The sequence below is a fragment of the Parasteatoda tepidariorum genome, chromosome 9 (genome assembly GCF_982258835.1).
Source record: "Parasteatoda tepidariorum strain Cologne lab strain chromosome 9, Ptep-v5.0, whole genome shotgun sequence".
In the NCBI taxonomy this organism is placed as follows: Eukaryota; Metazoa; Arthropoda; class Arachnida; order Araneae; family Theridiidae; genus Parasteatoda; species Parasteatoda tepidariorum.
Genome location: NC_141763.1, coordinates 40,999,755 through 41,022,324, shown reverse-complemented (window position 1 = coordinate 41,022,324; position 22,570 = coordinate 40,999,755). Strand labels below are relative to the sequence as shown.

The 22,570-nt window shown below is 29.0% G+C and overlaps 2 protein-coding genes across 2 annotated transcripts; both read right to left on the bottom strand.

Annotated features, from left to right (window-relative positions):
• Positions 1 to 12,551: 12,551 nt before the first annotated feature.
• Positions 12,552 to 13,547, bottom strand: LOC107442716 (TD and POZ domain-containing protein 5). The gene has a single exon (XM_043053565.2). The coding sequence runs from the start codon at positions 13,545 to 13,547 to the stop codon at positions 12,552 to 12,554; it is 996 nt and encodes a 331-aa protein (XP_042909499.2).
• A 741-nt stretch (positions 13,548 to 14,288) lies between these two features.
• LOC107442715 (BTB and MATH domain-containing protein 42) lies at positions 14,289 to 22,556 on the bottom strand. The gene is made up of 2 exons (XM_087151649.1): positions 21,038 to 22,556; positions 14,289 to 14,375 (listed from the first exon to the last, which is right to left on the bottom strand). The coding sequence occupies exon 1, from the start codon at positions 22,154 to 22,156 to the stop codon at positions 21,101 to 21,103; it is 1,056 nt and encodes a 351-aa protein (XP_087007775.1). The 5' UTR covers positions 22,157 to 22,556; the 3' UTR covers positions 14,289 to 14,375; positions 21,038 to 21,100.
• Positions 22,557 to 22,570: the final 14 nt, after the last annotated feature.

Here is a 22,570-nt window from a genome sequence, read left to right as displayed (position 1 = left end):
TGTATTTATATGATTTTACATGTAATTTATATGTTTAATATATTTAAACTTGACTAGTACTTGTCGGCTATAAAGTCGTTTCATTAAAAAAATATTCATTTTTTGGGAAAATATTTTAGAAGAGAAAAATTTCTCCTTTTTAGACATTTCTATTTAAATAAGGATATTTTAAGAAGTTCATAATAGTTTTGAATTAAATAGGAAAAGATAAATAAATAAAAAAAATTGTGTGTTTGTACGCATTGATTCACCTGTATAGAAATACAACACAAATAATTCGAAATACTTCGGAAACATACATTAAGATATATTTAGCAAAAATTATTTTTAGATATTTCTTAATACATCTCGTTATGATAAACAAATAAGTTAATTTGTAAGTTTATCGATATACTTACATGAATTGATCAATTCTGAGAGATCAAAATTTTAAATGGAAACACAAACAATGGACATTTTGAGGAAAATTCTCCCAGAAAGCATTCAACCTTACAGCGACCTGTCGGAATTTCCTTTTTAGTGTCCCGAAAATGTGATTACTAAAAACCTATTTTTCAAAATAAAGCAACAATATTACAGTTTCAAACCTTTCATCCTAAAAGGATTAAAAATTATTTTTAAAGCTTTTTTTTGAAAAGTATTGTCTTTTAGGTAAAATGGTCACTAAGGTCTATTGTCGTTTTAGTTGACGTCACACTAGCGAAGGGATCAAATTGCATCGTCTATCAAAATTTCATGACAAGGTGGATTTTAGCTGGGCATACAAGACGTTGCGAAAAGAAACCTTATAATTACCTGGATTTAAGATTATTTTCACCTTAAGACTAGCTTTGTTCAAGGATTTTTTTTACGCTAAGGCAACTTCGATTCAAGGTTTTTATATCGAAGGTTGTTTTCCAAGGTTTTGGATTAAGTTAATGTCCGTAGAATAGAGCAGATGGCCACTGATCTCGTTTTAAGGTTAGAAGGTTTACACGTAAACCGCATCATAAACCTTTTTAGGTTTACATTGAATGGTTTTTTTCTGAGTTAAAATAAACCTTATTTTGCTCTTTGGGTAATAATAGAATGTTTCTTTATACCTCCTTGTTCAAATTTTAACTTGTGAAACTCTGCTCTTCATATAACTCTCCAACATAATAAACAACTATTAGCGTGAAAATTGATTTTTCTGATAGATTGTTTCTTCACTAATATTATAAGCGTTTTTTCTATGAATGTTGATAATATGAATGATATCACCTTAAGCGATTTAATGGAAGCCATTCGGGGCTAGTTTTACTTCTCATTTTGATAAACTGAAAAGCAACACTTAGGTTATAAAGTGCAAATTGTTATTCGATGATAATCACCAGCACCTATGATAATCACGTTAAAAGGTTTTTGCTGAGGGAAAATAAACCTTATTTTGCTATCTGAGTCACTCTGCATTGATTTACTTTATCCTTAAACTTTCTTAAAAAAAATGGTGAAAGTGGTCAGTTGCTTTTTTAAGTTAAGTCGTAACTTTTTTTGTTAACTCGTCTTGTGGTGAGTGGTTATTTTCAAGCCTACTTCGTAAACATGCATAAAAACATATTTAGCATAAAAAGTAAGTAAATATTATTAAACGTTTCTTAAGATAACTCAATATAATAAACAAATAAGTAAGTGTGTAAGTTTATCGCTATAACTTGTACGCCAGATAATAAGGCATTATTCTATTATTTTCGACAACCAAAAAATTAATTCTTTTAGGGATTAAATTAACAAGTACTTCGTAGCCTACCGTAGGATGCAATACAGCTAAATTGTTCTAATCTTCTCTGGAAATGAATTTTTTAATATGATCCACCGAAAACTTCTTTGCTGCTGACTATAAGGTTGAGTTTTCAAGAGGCTAACTTAAGAATTTGACAATCACTTATGATGAGTGAAATAATATCAATACAATCGTTCTTTAAGACTGTTTTTCGAAGGCTCCGCCGGCATATGAAATGATGCTTTTTTGCGATTAATATGCTATTTTTATAATTGCTGAAAGCTTGCAGTTATCGGTCATAACAAGGATTTAATCTTATTTCTTCATGAATTGAGTGGTTTTGATACAATTTCATAGATGTTTGAAGAAATAAAGGTTTATGTCCCCAAAATTTTCAGTGACCCAAGATTGACTCCAGATTTAATTGGAAGAGGTGATAAAAGTTTCATACTTTCGACACACAATAAAATTTAAAAAAAGAAACATAAAACCTTAATCGATTGCGATTTTCAATGTTTTCATGAGCTAGTAGGTCTGGCAAGCAATGCTATTCTTTTTTATGTTGACCACCAACTGCTGGAGTTGCATATTTGATTGGTTGGAAGACAATTTGAAACCAAAGGGCTGGGAATAAGAAATATACGATCATGCATTATGTCTTGTTTGCATACTACTACACAAACACCTGCCCTAGGAAAAGTATTAAGTTTAATTTCATGTGGCTGCATTAACGACTGAAGTGAAAAAATAATTCAAATTTGTTCAAGCAAATTTGTTATGCATAGAGATACGTAAAAATTATTATGGACACAGCTATATACTCGTAAGAAACATATTAGAATGGTAGAAAAATTTGAAAATTTGTTTCCTCAACTTTGCTTTTTTACTATGATTATATTTATGTTTATAATTTGCAATAAATTTGTTAATGATTTTCTATTTATTTCTCATTATTTAAATTTAACCTTTATTTACAGTATCACACTTTGCCCCTTTTTCAATAAGTACTATCCTAAAATTACATTTGTTAAGGGGTTAAAGATTTCGATTTCCCACATAAGTCGAAATTTTTAATATTTCAACCAGAACCTACTTGAGTTATGTTTCCCACGATTGCTTAGTTGAAAATTGAAAAAGAAAATGACTAAGTATTCAAATATTTTTCATAATTTTCCTAATAAAATTTTTTTTGTATTCATATAATTTATTGTATTCAAATTTTTTTACTAGTAGTTTTTTATAACTTATTTTCTAAAATATTTTCTACAATATTTTTGTCAGTATTCCTTGCCTAATTTATTTGAGAAAATAAGCCCCTTTAAGAAAGGTTGGTGTACTGCGCTCAAGGCAACCCTTATGACCATACCTCCTACTTCAATCATGCAGTAAAACAATTTTGTCGTCTCGCCATTATTATTCGCCAGAATGCTGTGGGGGGTCACTATTCAAATTCGTTTATCCGCTAGATAAAAATTATCTAAAAAAAATAGTGAACAATGCATTGTTCATTGTTATCACTAACTGAGCAATTTTCTTTAAAAAAAATCATTAGTATTTGATAATTTTCCATGGAGAAATTTTTTTTGAAACTCATTTCTTATCTTCTTTAAAATAAAATTTTGTGAGGTGTTACCTATGAAAAATTGATAGCTTATTTTCAAATTTCTGGTACTCACTTGTGTTTAAATGGCTGCCCAAATAACTGCAGTGCTTGTAAATCTACTTATTATGCAAAAATGCAGCATTAAAGTCGAAATCTCTGAACTGAACCCTCACAATCTGCGGATTATTGAAACACCAGGAATTTTTCCTCTACCCAATACTAGTCTTGAATTTCGTTTTGAAGTAGCCTATCAAAGCATTCAAGTACCAAATCAACAGGACGATGAGTATGACTTATTTAAATTAACTTTATTCAAACTTCCTGATTATACGATACCTTTGTCTTTAAAGATGGATCTATACGTTAAAATTTTCTATTCAGATGGGGATCTCTTTTATCAATACAAAACTCTGCGTTCAATCAATGTTGCGGAAATTGATACCATTCATTTCAACAATCTTTTTTCGCCGTTGAGATGGCTATATTTTTTCAACTCAAATCATTACAATAAGATGCTTACAAAAACGCTGATTTTGGAATGTCATTTTCATTTTTTCAATTCTGGTTCTTCAGCAGCATTGTTGCGTGACCGTGAATTGCAATCTCTGGACAATTTACGGGCATTTAACCAAGGATTAAGTCGCTTTTATAAGTCATATTTTAAATTTGATGTTTCATTTGAAGTGGGCAATAGAATTTTACCTGCTCATAAATTCATTCTAAGTGCTCATTCGCCTGTTTTTAAAAAGATGATGACAGATATCAGTGAGGAAGACATCTTACTTCATGATGTACCTTTCGAAGCATTTGATTGTTTCCTTAAATATATGTATACAGGGGAAATCGAAGACAAATCCTGGCCCACAGTAAAAGAACTTTATGTTTTATCTAAGAAGTATGAGGTTCAAACATTAACACGTGAGTGTTCTCATCTAATTACTTTTTATTTGAGTTTTAATCAAGTGTGCGAAATTCTAAAACTTGCCTATATTTATGGTGACAAAGAGCTGAAACAAATATCTAAACAATATGCCATCACTCATTATCGGAAATTAATATCTAAAAAGGAGTGGAAAGAATTGATTTCTTCTTATCCTGAAATTGGACACGAAATAATGAATGATGTTATCCTTAAGAGCCATTGTGAATCGGACAAGAGTTCCTGTACCTAACGTTGCTTGAGTGTTACTAAATACTGGTCTGTCATTGGCTGAGAGCAAATTTTTTTTTAAAAAAGAAGCGACGTAAAAATTTTCTCGACACTTGTAGTGGTAGACAACTAATAAACCTAGCGGAGGAATCTCGAAATTATAGGTACATATTTGTATTTTAAAATTTTAAGCTTAACTATTCAAAGCATCTATTATATATTAAAAAATGATAATTAATGATTATAAATTTTGCGAAATATGTATCTTTTAAAATTGTGATAACTTGGCTCTTCCATCAAATTATTTAAGTTATTATATGCTAAAACTAAACGGTTATTATTTTTGTTTTATTATTATAAAATGTCAATTTTGTTGTGAAGAAATTATTTCCAGTAAAACATTTTGCAAACCAATAAAAAATGAAGTTATATTTCAATATTAGCTAAACGTACGAGTTGGTAAAAAGTAAAGAATCAATAAACTGTTATTGGTCAATTTTACTAAATCATAAACAAAATCGAAAGACTGAAGATAAAAACGAGTTTAATTATAGAAATTTTAGAAAAAAAAGCATTCTTACTTTTTTGTTTTTATTCGGTGCTAAACTAATATTTCTTTGTTTTCCTAATTTTTATTTTAACGTCCTATTTCTAGAGACATCGTTGTCAAAATTTAGGTCGAGACTTTTGTGTCAAGAACTTTGGGTTTTTATACTTCTCTCAATATGTATTCATTATTTCTATTTTTGAAAGATGTCCAAGGTTTTTACAATTCTTGTCAAAAATAAAACAAAAAAATGCACATTAGAAGTCGTAAATGTAATATTTAGACAAGAGGAAAAAGAAAGAAATATAACCAAAACTTGATGCATTGAGAGGTAAAAGCGATTGATAAGAACAGCTTTAAATTTCGTCCAGCAATCTAACTTCCTTGTTAATGGTTCGTCAGGTTTTGATAACGTTTTTCTTCTCCACATTCATATTTTAAATTTTGACACCAATATTCACAAATATATTTTTTTATTTCTTTTTAGCAAGAATTCCATTAAGAGAATTTAATACTGAACACATCGTATGAGAGTATATTTTATAAATTCAGTTATTATTGTCTTATATATTGTCTAGAAGCATGTAAAAGTTATATCATTAAATATGTTATATCATTAAGTAAAGTTATATCATCATATCATAAAAAATATCTCATTTAAGCAATTGAATACATTATTTATTCAATATCATTTTATTATTTCACTCATATTTAAAAAAATATTTGTTATGTTAGCTCTAAATTTTTAATATTTGCTCTGTTATTCTAAATCTACTTTTTTCGATCGCATGTGTTATAATGCTTTGGACATGAAAATAAATTATGTGTCACTGATTAGTAAAATTTTTGTTATTTTAACTCATAATATGTGTTTGCTAAAAACTATTACTATTTAAAATTTGGGCTTCAAAAATGCTCTGATATTGTGATTAAATATTAAATATCTTTTAATATCTGTTCTGAAATTGTGATTATTTTATTTTTGAAAATTTGCAGATTGATCACTTGGTCTGAAAAAAATTAATAATTTGCGATCAGATGTCTGAATGCTTAGAATATGAAGAACTTTAGAACCAGTTATTAATATTTTTATTTTTTTCGCTCATAATGTAGAAAAACATTATGATTGTATTTAAAAGGTGCCTTTTAGAAAATATTTAAGATTTGGTCTGAAATTTTAGATAAATCTAACAATATCTTTTATTTTTTTGAAACTTTAATCAGTTTACTAGTGAAAAATTCTAGCTAAGCAAAACACTGATACTTTTATATTCCATGTTTCGATATTCAGATTTTGATGATCTTTTGAACCAGTAAAGCTTTTTGAATTCTTAACTCATAATCTATAACCAGATTGTTCTAGGTAATAAATAAACTAATTAATGTACCTTTTTATAAATTATCATGAAAAAGAGTAAAATAATTCGCAACTCTAAGATAACAAAATTTTTCTCTATCCATAAATACAATCGAATACCGAATCGAAATAGAATATTCTGTGAATCTGTGCTAATTTTACTGTCCAAACGATATTAAACATGCTTAATTTTTGTTAAATGTTCAGGATTGTAAAGAAGAAAAACACCAAAATTTTTAAAATTCAATTACTTAAAAGTAATTTAAGGTTTTAAAGAAAGGTCCACGTTTTTCTTTTTCTTTTTTTTAATCTTTAGACTTCCGAGTGCGAAGCTACAAAAATTATAATTTTACTGCAGTTAGTTTCCTTAAGAAACCGTCAATATATTTAATTGCTTCAATAAAGTGCGACGATTTACCAATAGACAGACATGAGTGTTCGCTGCTGCAATAAATAAATGAATAAAAAAATTATTTATTATTCCTTTGATAATAGTTTCCCCTAAATTGAATTGCTCCTATAAGTTAGTATGTAACTTTAAATTGATAATTGTAGCAGATAATTGTAGTTCTGCAGTATGTAACTTTAAATTGATAATTGTAGCAGATAATTGTAGTTCTGCAGTATGTAACTTTAAATTGATAATTTTCTTCTTCAACGTGCATCACTCTCATCTATATTAATAATTAGACAGTATTTAACTATTCACTGAGACACTTTTTTAATATTTATTTTTCATTAAAAAAAAAGTGCTAGAATTTATTGAAGATGAACTAATTCAGGTCTTATTGCTTAATTTATGATGAAACTGGCACCTCTGTATTTTGTAGGTAAAAATAGACAATTATGTTATTCCTAAGAAAAAGAAAATTAAATGGAAAAACAGTGAAATGAAAGATAAACTGCTAATTTTATATAAGTTTGAAGTTATTATTTAATTCATCAATTACTATAAATACAATAAAAACTACTAAGCCACCAATAAAGAAGTGACTTCAGCATTTTGAGCAATCAAAATTGTTCCAAAAAAATTATCACTTTTATTTTTTGTTTCGATGCAATTTAACCAAGTGCAAAAAATAAATGGCGACGTCAAAAATGGATGTCATTGGGATGGTATCTTGAATTACCGGAGAATGTGACCTCACAATAGAAATAATTTTTCTTTTCATAAATTCGTCATTAATTGTTAATACTTAAACTTTTAAATGATTTCTTATGTTTAGAATATAATTTAATAAAATAGGTTCATAAAAACCAATCGGTGGTTCAATTTCTGATCCGCTGGTCGCAAGATCTCCACAACTCTACTAGACTTATGTGTAAAAGCAAAATAATAATTTAGTGAACATACCAAACCGGTGTGTTAGCTAAACACGCCAATCCGAGCCGCGGAGGTTCCGGGGATAGGGCGTTCGCTACTCATTGAGGTGAACCAGGTTCGAATCCAAACGGTAGCTGGTTGATAAGAATTTGCCAGTTCCATAATCAAGCCAATGATTTACAGAGGTTTCTGCACAGAAATCTGAAAGGGGTTGCTGTAGTAGGGGAGAGAGGGGTCAATTGTAACATTTTTTACTGAACTATTTTTAACTAACAAAAAATCAAATTTATTATTAGTATTAATTGACAAACGAGTAAAGTGGACTATCCTCTACTAGAAAAAAAAATAAATACCTTAGTTTAAATGTTATTTTATTAGTTATTAACTATTTTTGACAGTCGTGCACTTGTTACAATTGTCCCCACTTACGGGGTCAATTGTAACAGTTCATAAATTCAACTAAAACATAGTTAATTATACATATTATCATAGTTGTGATATATTTTTTTATTGATCAAAATAGTAGTGATATTTTAGGAGTAAAAATAATAATGAGCAGAGACCTAAAGGGTTAAACTTTTAACTTTATGGGTTAAAAATTTTAATTTATGCTGTGAAAGGTGACAAATAAAATAATGCACATGCAACATAATATAAATGATATAGGAAACTATTGGTGGCTCTTAAAGAGTTAAGTAATGGTTTGTAAACATAAGATTATTCATTTTCAGCTGTTACAATCGTCCCTTTACTCATTGTTACAATCGTCCCCAAGACGCCATTTCAACTTCATTTGTTAAAAACAATGCTAGTTAATTAACAAAACTAATCTTTTATTTTTGAAATGTTAATTAAGGTGTCGACTTACATATTCGGTTAACAATTTTTATTTGTTTAAACAAAATTACTTTGTTACAATATAATATTCCAATGCCAAAAAAAGTACTTACGTAGCGTGAAAATATCTTTTGTGATGTAACTCTTTCAAAAGTACATTAAATTGGTTGCCAGCAGGGGTGTATATGCAGATTTATTAAATACACCTTGTGCGCCACCTAGGAACCAAATCTAGAACCCGAGACTCGAAATTTTTGCTCTGTTACAATCGTACCCTGTTACAATTGACCCCACTCTCCCCTACTCCCAGACAGAGAAAACATAAATTCCACCATGCGCAGTATGTTGCTGTATTTCTAGATTAGAGGGTGCTAGACTCTTGTAAGATAAAAAAAACTGAAAATGTATCACGAACATTAACGGGAAAATGGCCCTCTGCGCGGACGTCGGATTCGTTGTCCGCGGGGAATTTTTGATCGCAGAGGACGGGTGGACGGATGGTTTTCCGACCCCTAGTTAGTAGGGCCCGAAATAAGGATTTCAAATTATTAGCCAGTAATTTAGCCAAATATCAAAAGTATTCGCTAGTCATCGCCAAATGCAAATCTTAAAAAAAAAATTTTTATAAAAAAAAAACATTGCAAAGCCGAGGTTATTAGAGCGAAACGATCATCTAATTACCCTAAATTTTGCTCTTAGACATAATTGTTCTACTTTATTAAACATTAATATTTTTTGTTATTAAGAGTTTAGCTTAATAAGAGTTTCAATAGAAACTAAAGAATTTCAATACAAACTAAAACGCATATTTAACTATAGTAATACGCAATATTTGTATTTTATGATAATTTGATGTCGTGCCTGAAATGTTACTCGTAGCATTACAAGTAACTCAAATATTTACGCTGCAATTTCAAAACGCTGCAATTTCGTAACGCTGCAATTTCAAAACTATAGTTTTTAAAACATCAATGTAGATAACATCAAAATAGATATTCCTTGAACGATAATTGTAAAGCACAGTTGAAAAATAAAACTGAATCAACTTAGTAAACATTTAAAAAGACCTCTCATAAAATAAAATTTTCAAAACCATTATTTTCAAAGAAAATTTTTACTGAAATTTTTAACTTATAATTGTCATCGTAACATAATTAGTTTTAAAAAGCACACAAAATTAAAACTTCGAACAATGTATTTACAAAGTTGCAGATTTTAAACTTAAGTGATCTAAAATGTAAACTAAATAAAGAATTTCGCTGCAATTTCAAAACTATAGTTTTTAAAACATCAATGTAGATAACATCAAAATAGATATTCCTTGAACGATAATTGTAAAGCACAGTTGAAAAATAAAACTGAATCAACTTAGTAAACATTTAAAAAGACCTCTCATAAAATAAAATTTTCAAAACCATTATTTTCAAAGAAAATTTTTACTGAAATTTTTAACTTATAATTGTCATCGTAACATAATTAGTTTTAAAAAGCACACAAAATTAAAACTTCGAACAATGTATTTACAAAGTTGCAGATTTTAAACTTAAGTGATCTAAAATGTAAACTAAATAAAGAATTTCGCTGCAATTTCAAAACTATAGTTTTTAAAACATCAATGTAGATAACATCAAAATAGATATTCCTTGAACGATAATTGTAAAGCACAGTTGAAAAATAAAACTGAATCAACTTAGTAAACATTTAAAAAGACCTCTCATAAAATAAAATTTTCAAAACCATTATTTTCAAAGAAAATTTTTACTGAAATTTTTAACTTATAATTGTCATCGTAACATAATTAGTTTTAAAAAGCACACAAAATTAAAACTTCGAACAATGTATTTACAAAGTTGCAGATTTTAAACTTAAGTGATCTAAAATGTAAACTAAATAAAGAATTTCGCTGCAATTTCAAAACTATAGTTTTTAAAACATCAATGTAGATAACATCAAAATAGATATTCCTTGAACGATAATTGTAAAGCACAGTTGAAAAATAAAACTGAATCAACTTAGTAAACATTTAAAAAGACCTCTCATAAAATAAAATTTTCAAAACCATTATTTTCAAAGAAAATTTTTACTGAAATTTTTAACTTATAATTGTCATCGTAACATAATTAGTTTTAAAAAGCACACAAAATTAAAACTTCGAACAATGTATTTACAAAGTTGCAGATTTTAAACTTAAGTGATCTAAAATGTAAACTAAATAAAGAATTTCGCTGCAATTTCAAAACTATAGTTTTTAAAACATCAATGTAGATAACATCAAAATAGATATTCCTTGAACGATAATTGTAAAGCACAGTTGAAAAATAAAACTGAATCAACTTAGTAAACATTTAAAAAGACCTCTCATAAAATAAAATTTTCAAAACCATTATTTTCAAAGAAAATTTTTACTGAAATTTTTAACTTATAATTGTCATCGTAACATAATTAGTTTTAAAAAGCACACAAAATTAAAACTTCGAACAATGTATTTACAAAGTTGCAGATTTTAAACTTAAGTGATCTAAAATGTAAACTAAATAAAGAATTTCGCTGCAATTTCAAAACTATAGTTTTTAAAACATCAATGTAGATAACATCAAAATAGATATTCCTTGAACGATAATTGTAAAGCACAGTTGAAAAATAAAACTGAATCAACTTAGTAAACATTTAAAAAGACCTCTCATAAAATAAAATTTTCAAAACCATTATTTTCAAAGAAAATTTTTACTGAAATTTTTAACTTATAATTGTCATCGTAACATAATTAGTTTTAAAAAGCACACAAAATTAAAACTTCGAACAATGTATTTACAAAGTTGCAGATTTTAAACTTAAGTGATCTAAAATGTAAACTAAATAAAGAATTTCGCTGCAATTTCAAAACTATAGTTTTTAAAACATCAATGTAGATAACATCAAAATAGATATTCCTTGAACGATAATTGTAAAGCACAGTTGAAAAATAAAACTGAATCAACTTAGTAAACATTTAAAAAGACCTCTCATAAAATAAAATTTTCAAAACCATTATTTTCAAAGAAAATTTTTACTGAAATTTTTAACTTATAATTGTCATCGTAACATAATTAGTTTTAAAAAGCACACAAAATTAAAACTTCGAACAATGTATTTACAAAGTTGCAGATTTTAAACTTAAGTGATCTAAAATGTAAACTAAATAAAGAATTTCGCTGCAATTTCAAAACTATAGTTTTTAAAACATCAATGTAGATAACATCAAAATAGATATTCCTTGAACGATAATTGTAAAGCACAGTTGAAAAATAAAACTGAATCAACTTAGTAAACATTTAAAAAGACCTCTCATAAAATAAAATTTTCAAAACCATTATTTTCAAAGAAAATTTTTACTGAAATTTTTAACTTATAATTGTCATCGTAAAATAATTAGTTTTAAAAAGCACACAAAATTAAAGCTTCGAACATTGTATTTACAAATCAATCGAAATTTTAAAAATATGTATGGAAAACTTTAATAAAGAAATTCAAACATGAGAATATTTAACATACATTTTCAAAGTAATTTCTTTTAACAAAACAATCAAATTAGAAAAAAAAATTGAACCACATTTAGCATACAAAATAATCAAATAAGTTCTAAAAGGTATTTCATAATGATAATTTAATGTTTCAAGTTAATCACTATACTTTCAAGATCAATAGACAAAAAGACCTTTAACTCATAGAAAAAAAATTATTGATACATTTCGTAAAAAATTTAATAACCACTTCATATACTACAACAGGATTCTTTTTAATCTTTTATGTGATTCAAAGCAAAGTTTCAGATTTTAAACTTAAGTGATCTTAAATGCAAGCTAAATAAAGAATTTAACTGTAATTCCAAAACTATAGTTTTTAAAACATCAATATAGATAATAATAATTCAATAATCTAATGTATTCATGAAAAAAATCATACTTCCTCGCGCAATGACAATTTAGTTGTATAACAAGAGAGTTATTAAATTTTTATATTGGAACAAAATTAACAGTGACATCATACCCAATCATCGGATGAGTTTTAACGAGTTCTTTCCAATCTTCTCTAGGAACAATTTTTTTGATGTGATTGACCGCAAAATTTATCGCAACAGTTTTTAAGTCAGAATTGGAAAAGCTGTAGGCCAGTTTGAGTATTTCACACACTAAGTCCACAGATAGGCAAGAAATTACTGCATCAGTACACTCAACCTTTAAGAATCCAACATCATATTTATCAACTAAGTAATAAAGTTCTTTCAGAGAATCCCATGACTGGTTTTCAAGCTCGCCACCATACAAAGATCTGAGAAACAATTCAAAAACTTCAGGAACAGCATCCGTAATGGTAAAGCTGTTGGTCTTGGATTCCATGAAATCATTGGTCATCATTTTCATAAAAACAGGAGAATGAGCAGCAAGGATGTTTTTGTGAACAGGAAAGGATTTATCGCCTACTTTGATATCAAAATCAGTCAACACACTTTGCTCGTAAATTGATTTCAGATTCTTTATAACATCAACACATTTGCATGATTTCCTTTCATTACCTGTTGGGATACGTAATGTTTGATCCTGATCCAAAATTGTCATTTTGCATTTTGCAATTAAAGTTCTATTTCTCATTTTTTGAAAATGTTGAGATGGGAAGCTATTTTCAAACTTAGCTCGAATTACGTCTTTAAAAGAAACGTAATTCATTCCATCATTTAAAACCGTGCTTGGATATTCTTTAAAAATAGATCCATCTAAATATTTCACGACAACCAACACTTTTAATGTTGGTGAGATTCCAACATTAGAGAGTTTTACGAGTTTCAGTTTGAATAAATACGTCAAGTTTACTTCTTGATACGATGCTTCGAAACGAAATTTTAGATTTTTACCAGAGAATGGCACAAAAGTTGGTGTCACAATAGTCATGAAATCAATAGGATGAGCAAGTGTAGATATTGTCCATTCACCTTCGTATTCATTCTTAGCCATATTGGTATAAAAGTTTTGATACCAATATTTGAACGAAACAACTTACGAACAAATTGATACACATATAGCGAAATTTCAAAAGAAGAGTAACTGTATTTTTTAAGACAAAGGTAATTATAAATGCTGATTCACCCGGTGATGAAGTTATCTTACAGAACAGCAGATAGCTCGTCAAGGTTAATAGCGAGTAGCCTGTGTGTAATGCTACCACTTCTATGGATGGAATTAAAACTGAAACAGTATTCAGCGTTGTGGCGTCACATTATTTGCGACGTCACGCTGTGACGTTACTTTATCACAAATTTTAAGTGCATTTCATTTCTCGACTCGGAATTGGAAATTGCAATTACATAAATTTTCAGGCTTGTGTGCTCAAAATAGGCTTATAAACTTTCGTCAAGTAGATTGTTGTTGTTGTTGTTAATTTACGTCGCACTAGAGCTGCACAATGGGCTATTGGCGACGGTCTGGGAAACATCCCGGAGGATGATCCGAAGACATGCCATCACAATTTTGATCCTCTGCGGAGGGGATGACACCCCCGCTTCGGTAGCCCGACGACCTGCGCAAGAAGTCGAGCACTTTACGGTAGCACAGTTTAACGAGGACCAATACCGCACACCCTCGGTCCCTACGCAGACTGATCCAAGTGGTCACCCACCCGCACACTGACCGCAGCCAGTGATGCTTGACTTCGGTGATCTGCTAGGAACCGTGTCTTAACGATCAGTCCACTGCGGGACCTTCGTCAAGTAGAAGAGGACAGATAGCACAATAGGAGAGACAGTACCAAGTTGTTCTCGACTCGTCTTTCATCTCATTTTCTCGCTAGTAAAAAAGAGCCAATAAATTTCTTTGTTTTCACTTAAAATTTGACACATGATGGATAAAATTAACAATAAACAATGCATTTAAAAACGATTTATTTAATCAAGCCCTTTAAATGTTACACGCATAGTTCAGAAAGTTTCTGTTTTACAACTAGTGTTCTACAAATATTTTTACCGGAACTAATTGAATAAAGGCAAAGTTGGATACCAGATCAGGTGATGTCCATGTTGCCTAAGTAGGGTAAAAATTATGTGATATGTATCACAGCTTGTAAGGTATCAATAAAATTAGTAAAAATATCTAAATACTAGTGGGCTGCCCCCCCCCTCTCGCTAACGCTCGCCAACCCCCGAAAATGTTCGCAATCTTATATGGTTTGCTTCGCAAACCAAGCTCGCTTCGCTCTCTTCTAACTTGGTACATTGCAAATGCACAAATTTCTAAGAATTCAAAACAATCATTCAAATCAGTATAACAACTTTTTTTTTATTTTTAAAAATTGTATCTTTTTAGTAAATACTGAGTCATTAAAATAAATTTGAATTCAAATAAATGATAAACCTCTTTAGAAATGTGCTATAGTATAAAATCTTAAGATAAAATTTCTAAAACTGATATCTCTTTAAAAAGGTTAAAATTTTGGCTATAATTAAGTCTATTAAAAATTGAAATAAGTGAATTGCAATGGAAAAACCTGCATAAACAAAACATTATGTTTTTAAAAAATAATAACCATGAACGATTCACAACTTTGTTAAAAACATAAGTATAAGTCTTAGAATAAATTCGTGATATAAATCAAAAATCGTCAAATAAATTCGTAATATATAAATGTGTGAAAAAAAGCGCGCTTTTGACAAAATACTAAAATAGATATCTATCAACAAAGACTACTCATTTCTGCCTAGCTTAATAGTATGAGGTTGGTTATTTCAGTTCTCTTTGATTATTTCAGTTTCCGTTTTTAAAAGAGCTATATGTTTAGCCACCTCAGCTAGATTTGGCATGTGACATTTTTAGCGGCAATCATTGGTCGATTTTCTAGTGTTGCTATTCGGGGAGTTGTAATGAGTCTTTTTTTGTCGCCGTGTAAGAGAAATATATATATAGATATCTAAATATTTGTCTTGGTTGGGATATTATTCATTCATTATATCGCATATAAATGCAAGTTTCTATAATTATTGCAAAGTAGTGTTATTAAGTCTTTTAAATTTTTTTATTACTTCAGATATACGTGAAGGACTGTTTGCTAATTACAAAGTTCATTTTTTAAATACGAAAAAACGAAACAAAAAGAAAGCAGAAAAAACAATTTTCTGTTAATTTTTCGAGATTGTTTTTCCTCCAATATATTTGGTAAGGTTTACTTTTTTTTATGTAACTTCGCTTCAATCAAAGTGGATCTATTCGCATCGCTATCGCATCACTGCATAACATATAACATTAATTTTATTTTTATTTTAAATTTTCTTAATAATAGAAGAGCATAATATATTTTGAAATCTAAGCATAATTGCATTTCATATCAATCATTTTAACTAATATTTACCATGTTGTTGCTTATTTATTTATTTTAGTAAACGTAACATGAAACCAATGTCACTAGCCTGATTACCTTCATGTAAAATAATAATATATTATAGGCATGGTATATAAATTAATTCCTTTATCCTAGTTAATTTTTTTTTCAAGAAATTAACGCTTTATTGGGAAATTTTAACGTTCAATTTTAATAAATATCCGTGTTAAAGCCCGGGATAGCCTGGTAGGTAGGGCACTGGGCCCATGTCCAAGAAGTCGTGGGTTCGATCCTCGTCGGACGAAGACTCCCCGTATAGTAAATGGTGACTGATACACATTAAATCTGTCGAGTCTCAAAGTCCTCCATGTTTCCATATATATCTTTGGGGGTACTGATCTAGGAGTTTCCTTGTCTTCTGGATTGTGTTCAAAATTACAAGGCTACATTTGTATTCGTAAACCAAAAATGGGGTCTGCTGTTCAACGACGGTTATAAAATAAAATATCGGTTTTAGGAGCCTTGGTAGCTCAGGGGAACGAACACTATACTACAATTAGTTTTCGTAAGAAACCGTCAATATATTTAATGCTTCAAAACTAGCTCAAAGCTTCAATAAAGTGCGACGATTTACCAATATACAGGCATGACCATATATGGCAGGTACAAGTAAAAAGTACGTACTTTTACTTGTACTTTCGTTACTTTTTTAGGGAAAAAGTACAAGTATTTGTCACGGAAATGTCGAATCGTTACTTTTTTCTGAGAAATTCTCACAACAGACTCAGTGACACCACTTTCGAAATGCAATTATTTTGCAAAATGAATAAAAATATTAATTAGCAAGTTATTTTTATTCATTTTCGAGACTTATGCATTTATTTAATACATTTTAAATAAAAAATGTTGGATTTCGTTATTACGTTTTTCAATTTTCTTTTTGAACGCACTAATAATACATTTTTGTCTTAATACATTTTTTACTAAATAACAATAGCCAACAATAAGGAAGTTACTTCATTATTTTGATCAATCATAATTGTTTAAATAACAAAGAATGTTGCAGTATTGATAGACCGTCGACGTTTTTGAAAATAGATCAAACTTAGTTCATTACTTTTATAAATACTAGCTCATGAATCACTAGTGGGAGCTTCTTGTGACTTAAGAGGGCTAAATATTTGAGCAATATTTTGGAATTTATTAACAGAGAAACTTGGCAATTGAACCTTTCTTTTCTCGCTTTCACTTTTAAAATCCTCAAAAAAATTATTACTTATCTTTTTTGTTTCTATACAATTTAACCAAGTGCAAAAAATAAATGGCGACGTCAAAAATGGATGTCATTGGTATGGTACCTTGAACTACCGGAGAATGTGACCTCACAATAGAAATACTTTTTCTTTTCATAAATTTTTCATGAAATGTTCATACTTAAACTTTTAAATGATTTCTTATGTTAAGAAAATAAGTTAATAAAAATAGTTTCATAAAAATCAATCGGTGGTTCAATTTCTGATCCGCGGGTCGTAAGATCACCACTACTCTACTAGACTTATGTGTAAGAGCAAGATAATAATTTAGTGAACATACCAAACCGGTGTGTTTGCTAAACACGCTAATCCGAACCGCGTTGGCTTAAGGGATGGGGCGTTTGCCTCTCAATGAGGTGACCCAGGTTCAAGTCCAAACGGTGACTGGTCGATAAGAACTCTGCTCCCGGCTAGCAAGAATTACAGTTTTGACGTAAAATTATCCTCAGTGGTAGACGGATCCTAGGTTAACAAAGCCTGCTCTAAGAATTTCAAATTATTAGCCAAATATCAAAAGTATTCGCCAAGTCTTTGCCAAATGCAAATCTTAACAATTTTTTTATGTTTAGTATTTTGTACCACAAAAAACAATTTTACAGTAGTTTGTTTCCGGTTTATATTATTTGGACCCAATTCTAATTGGTCATGCGGCGCATCTACCGAAGATTACTGTAATTGAATAAAATATACTGATTTGTTTAAAAAAAAAATTTTTTTTTCACGTAATTTTGAGGATTGAGTTAAATATTTTTTTTTTGTCCGAAGGAAAAAATCATTCATCAATACTTTTCTGAAACACAATTTTATTCAACAAATTTTCAATTTTGCAGCATTTGGGAAGAGGGCGAATGATTATCGAAGGCTCTTTGTTAGTATCCTCCTGCAGTCGACCTTACTTTATTCGAGGCTTTAATTATTTTCCTCTCCATGTAACGGAAATGCGAGTTTGTTACATCAAAAAGTTCTCCTCCAAGGCTAGTTTATTCAAATGCTTGATCGAAAAGTTCCCTTGTCTTCTGGGTCGGGTTCTTATTTGCAAGGTAGTGAGTTGAACATTGATAATTATAAATTCATAATTGAATCGGATGTTCAACGCCGTTTATAAAACGAATAAAAAAAGCACTAATAAAATTTTTTTATTTTTTGTTATTATTATAATTTGTTTATATCAATAAAAACTAAAATGCATATTTAGCAATAGTAATACGCAATATTTGTAATTTATGATAATTTGATATCGTACCTGAAATATTACTAGTAGCATTACAAATAATTATTAACATCCTTTACGAAGCGTATTATAAAAAAATACAATATTTCTTTTCTTGAACTATAATTGTAAAGCACAGCTAAAAAAAAGTGAACTAATTTAGTAAATAAACATTTTAGAAAACTTTTCATAAACTAAAATTTTCAAACCATTATTTTCAAATTTTCAAAAAAATTTATTAATTTAAACATTGTATATACAAATACAATTACACAAATTAAAGCTTCGAACATTGTACTTAAAAATCAGTCGAAGATAAGAATATTGAATATACAATTATGAAGTCATTTCTTTTAACAAAACAATCAAATTTGAAAAAAATTATTCTGAGATATTTAGCATACAAAGTAATCATCTATCTTTTAGAAATTTTTAAAAGTATTTCTTGATAATTTAAGTTTTCAAGTTAATCACTATACAAAAAGACATGTAACTTATTATATAAAAAAAAATAATTGATGCATTTCGTAACAAAATTAATAACCACTTCATATCCTACAATAGGATGCACTGCAATTAAATCTTTTTAATGTGGTCATTTCAGGAAATTTACAAAGACATTAACGTTATTGCTTTTCTTTCTAAATTATTAATTTTCTTGCAAATAATTTTGTTCAAAATACTGAAATTAATGGTAATATACGAAATTAATTTTCTGCTGCATAACTTTACAACATATAACTAACTATACATGCATACATTCTAAATATAACTATAACTGCAACATAAATTCTATTCTTGTTTCCATAACAGCAGATGGCCTCAGACTTTGAGGAGGGAGTCCTTAGCATAGACAAACTGTAGGTAGGTGCATTATTTAAGTCGCAGTGGAGCTTCACAATGGGCTATTGGCGACGGTATGGGAAACATCCTTGAGGATGATCCGAAGACATGCCATCGCAATTTTGATCCTTTGCAGAAGAGATGACTCCCCTGCTTTGGTGGCCCGATGACCTGAGCGTGAAGTTGAGCACTTTACGGTGAAATAGTTTAACGAGGATCGATACCGAACACCCTCGATACCTACGCAGTCTGATTGAAGTGGTCACCCACCCACTTACTGACTGATACCAGTGATGTTTGACTTCGGTGTTCTACTGGGAACCGGGTCTTTACGATCAGTTCACTGCCGGGCAGCAAAATTTACAGAGATGACTATGTAAAAATTAGCGAAACAAGCTCCAGTTAATTTGAAACAGAACCAATGGTAAAAAGCGTTTTGTTTGTGTTAAAAGTGAGAACGTGATTTTATCATATTGTTAAGGTATGACTTTTGCAAAACGATTAATGAAAAAGTAAAGTTTATTTAAACTAGAAATAACACTTGAAAAATTGTGAAACAGGATTTTTATAAAAGATGAACTACAATACAGAGAAAAATCAAATCTATGAAATTAATACAGGAGTAATTATTTTAAAATAGTTTTAATTCATGATTTATTATTATTTTGTTCTTGCAATACAGGCTATTTTTGTAAGCTTTTAAATAATTAAATTTTACGTAAGTAAAATGACACTTTTTCCAAAGAGCTATATTGTATATATTTTTAAAACTTACTTTATAAACTAACATCATTTGTTAGAAGTCCGAAATAACATAATATTCTAGACGTAGTTGTAAAGAATACAAGATTCAGAGTAAAAAACATTCAATCAATAGAAAAAATACCTTTGAAGTAAGATTATTTTTATAAAATACGTTTGCCAAGCTCTATTTTGTGTATTGTACTGATTTGTCAAACTTATTTGAATATTAGTTTAATATCAAGATATGTCAAAAAGAAAACAAAATACTTTTTAAATGAAGAAGTATGCATGGCATTGATGGTTATTCTTATTTTTCATTATGCTTAAACAAAATTATACATTATTAGCAATTTGAAAAACAGAGAAATTGTTTATGGTATTATTCAATGTAAAAAATATATATATTTCAAGTTCCTATTACATTTTATTTTCTTATATAAAAACAGAAATTACTGTAAATTTCTTATTCTTAATTTTGAAATTTTACAATACAGATTCCGTCGATTTATTTCCTTATATTGGATTAGATAGGTATATAAATGTAAGTATTTTTAATCATAAAAATAATTAAAATTTTATACAATTTATGTCAGAATAAAAATTAATATATAACTCACTCAAGCATTTTTTAATTTTCAAAAAAAAAGTATTATTCTAGCTCCAAACTGTTTATTTCATAAAATAAAACCTATTTTTTATTTAAAAGAAATATGTATAATTCAAATTCCATACAATTTATATAATAATGAAATAATTTTGAATTTTGATTTGAGTGTTTAAATGGAATTTAAACCACTTAATTTAATTCGAATTTTTTTTGTAAAAACAATTAATGATTTTGATGTATTGAAAATTTTAATTATAAATTTTATTCCCTTTAACTATGAATTTTATTCATTTTAATTTAAATATCGAATATAGTTTGACAACTAATTAAAACTTTTCAATTGGTTTATATCCACTTCAAGTTTTAATAATTATACTTTAAGAAAAGAACAAGAAAAAAATGACAAATTCCATTACTTACAATATATATTTATTCTTTTATCCAAGATTTGAAAGAAAAAATAAGCCTTTCAATATAAATCCATCAAAGAACGTAGCTAATAGCAGCTTCATATCCTGCAAGTGGATGTTTTGCAATCAGCTCTTTCCATTGTTTTGTTGGCAAAAGTTTTCTCAAGTGAATTGCAGCAAAACCTACCGCTTCTCTCCTTATTTTGTCATCATCATAATCGAAGGCAAGATTTAGAATGTCACAGACATTTTCAAGAGATATTTGAGAACTAATTATTTCCGCGGTAAGTTGTTTCAAACTTAAAACGTCGTATTTATCAGCTAAAGAATAAAGTTCCCTTGCAGTGGGCCAAGATTTATCTTCGATTTCACCACTGTACAGGTATTGAAGAAAGCATTCGAATACTTCGTAAGTAGAATCGGCGATTGTTATGGTATTTGTCAAGGATTCTTTGAAATCATGACTTAACATGTTCCTGAAAACAGGAGAATGCCCAGCCAGGACAGCTTTGTGGACAGGAAGCGACTTCTCACCAATATTAATGCTGATATCACTCAATTCACCAAACTTCTGAAGAGATTTGAAGTTCGCAGCAAAGTGTTTCAAATGGTTGGAAAAGCTTAGTTCTTTGTAGTAAGATGGAGGAGAATGGATGTGGTTAAAAAATTCCATTTCACATTGTATTATAAAGGAATGCTTGTTTACTAATTTACCCATGTTTTCTCTTTTAGTATAGTAGGAAGTTAATACATCATCAAAAACGACCGACTTCATTTCATCAGTTGTCAAAGCTGGTAATAATTTGTATCTGTGTAAAAGGGAACGATCTATAAAGATTAGATCAACATTCAGTTTTAATTTCATGGTTTTCGGTAGATCAGATGCGCACAAAGTTAGCAATTTCAGTTTGAGTAATATAAATTCATCTCCGCGTACCGTGACATCGGAATTTATATTATAATGCATATAACTTATTTCGAAACAAAATTCGAGATTGATATTCGGCATTGGACAAAATGGCGTTGTTCGTAAAGAGTGACTTTTCAGACTATGAAGGTTCGATAATATAAACTCACCTCTGTAATGCTGAGCCACTAAGTTTGTTGACACAATACTTTCAGCAGACATAATGAGAAAGGAAGTAAAACAGGAATTTAAACTTATAGTTTCTTGAATATGTAATTGTATAGATAATAACTCTGAGAATGATTTAAGCTACCTTTCTCACCGCAGAAGTTCAGCTGTTGGATAAGAGCTTTGTTTTCAAATAGCAGCGAAGTAATAATAGTGAAATACTGTGCTACTTTCACCAAAGAATAAACTTATTAGAAATTTTTTTATGAAAGATCCCACCGTTGATAAGTAGCTAAAGAGTTAGATAAAACTCTTTGCTTTTCCTTGCAGGAATCAGATATTTTCCCATGGTTACTATGCAACAGGCTTGTCTGGGGAGAAAAAAAATTATCTTATTTTTCAGTACCTGGTACGCGAAGATATAAGCTCAGTAACAATGTAAACTGGTCATTTAACACTAGATTGCCT

Coding starts and splice junctions, on each gene's coding strand:
- LOC107442716 (XM_043053565.2), bottom strand. CDS start 13,547: ATGGCTAAGAATGAATACGAAGGTGAATGGACAATATCTACACTTGCT.
- LOC107442715 (XM_087151649.1), bottom strand. CDS start 22,156: ATGTCTGCTGAAAGTATTGTGTCAACAAACTTAGTGGCTCAGCATTAC.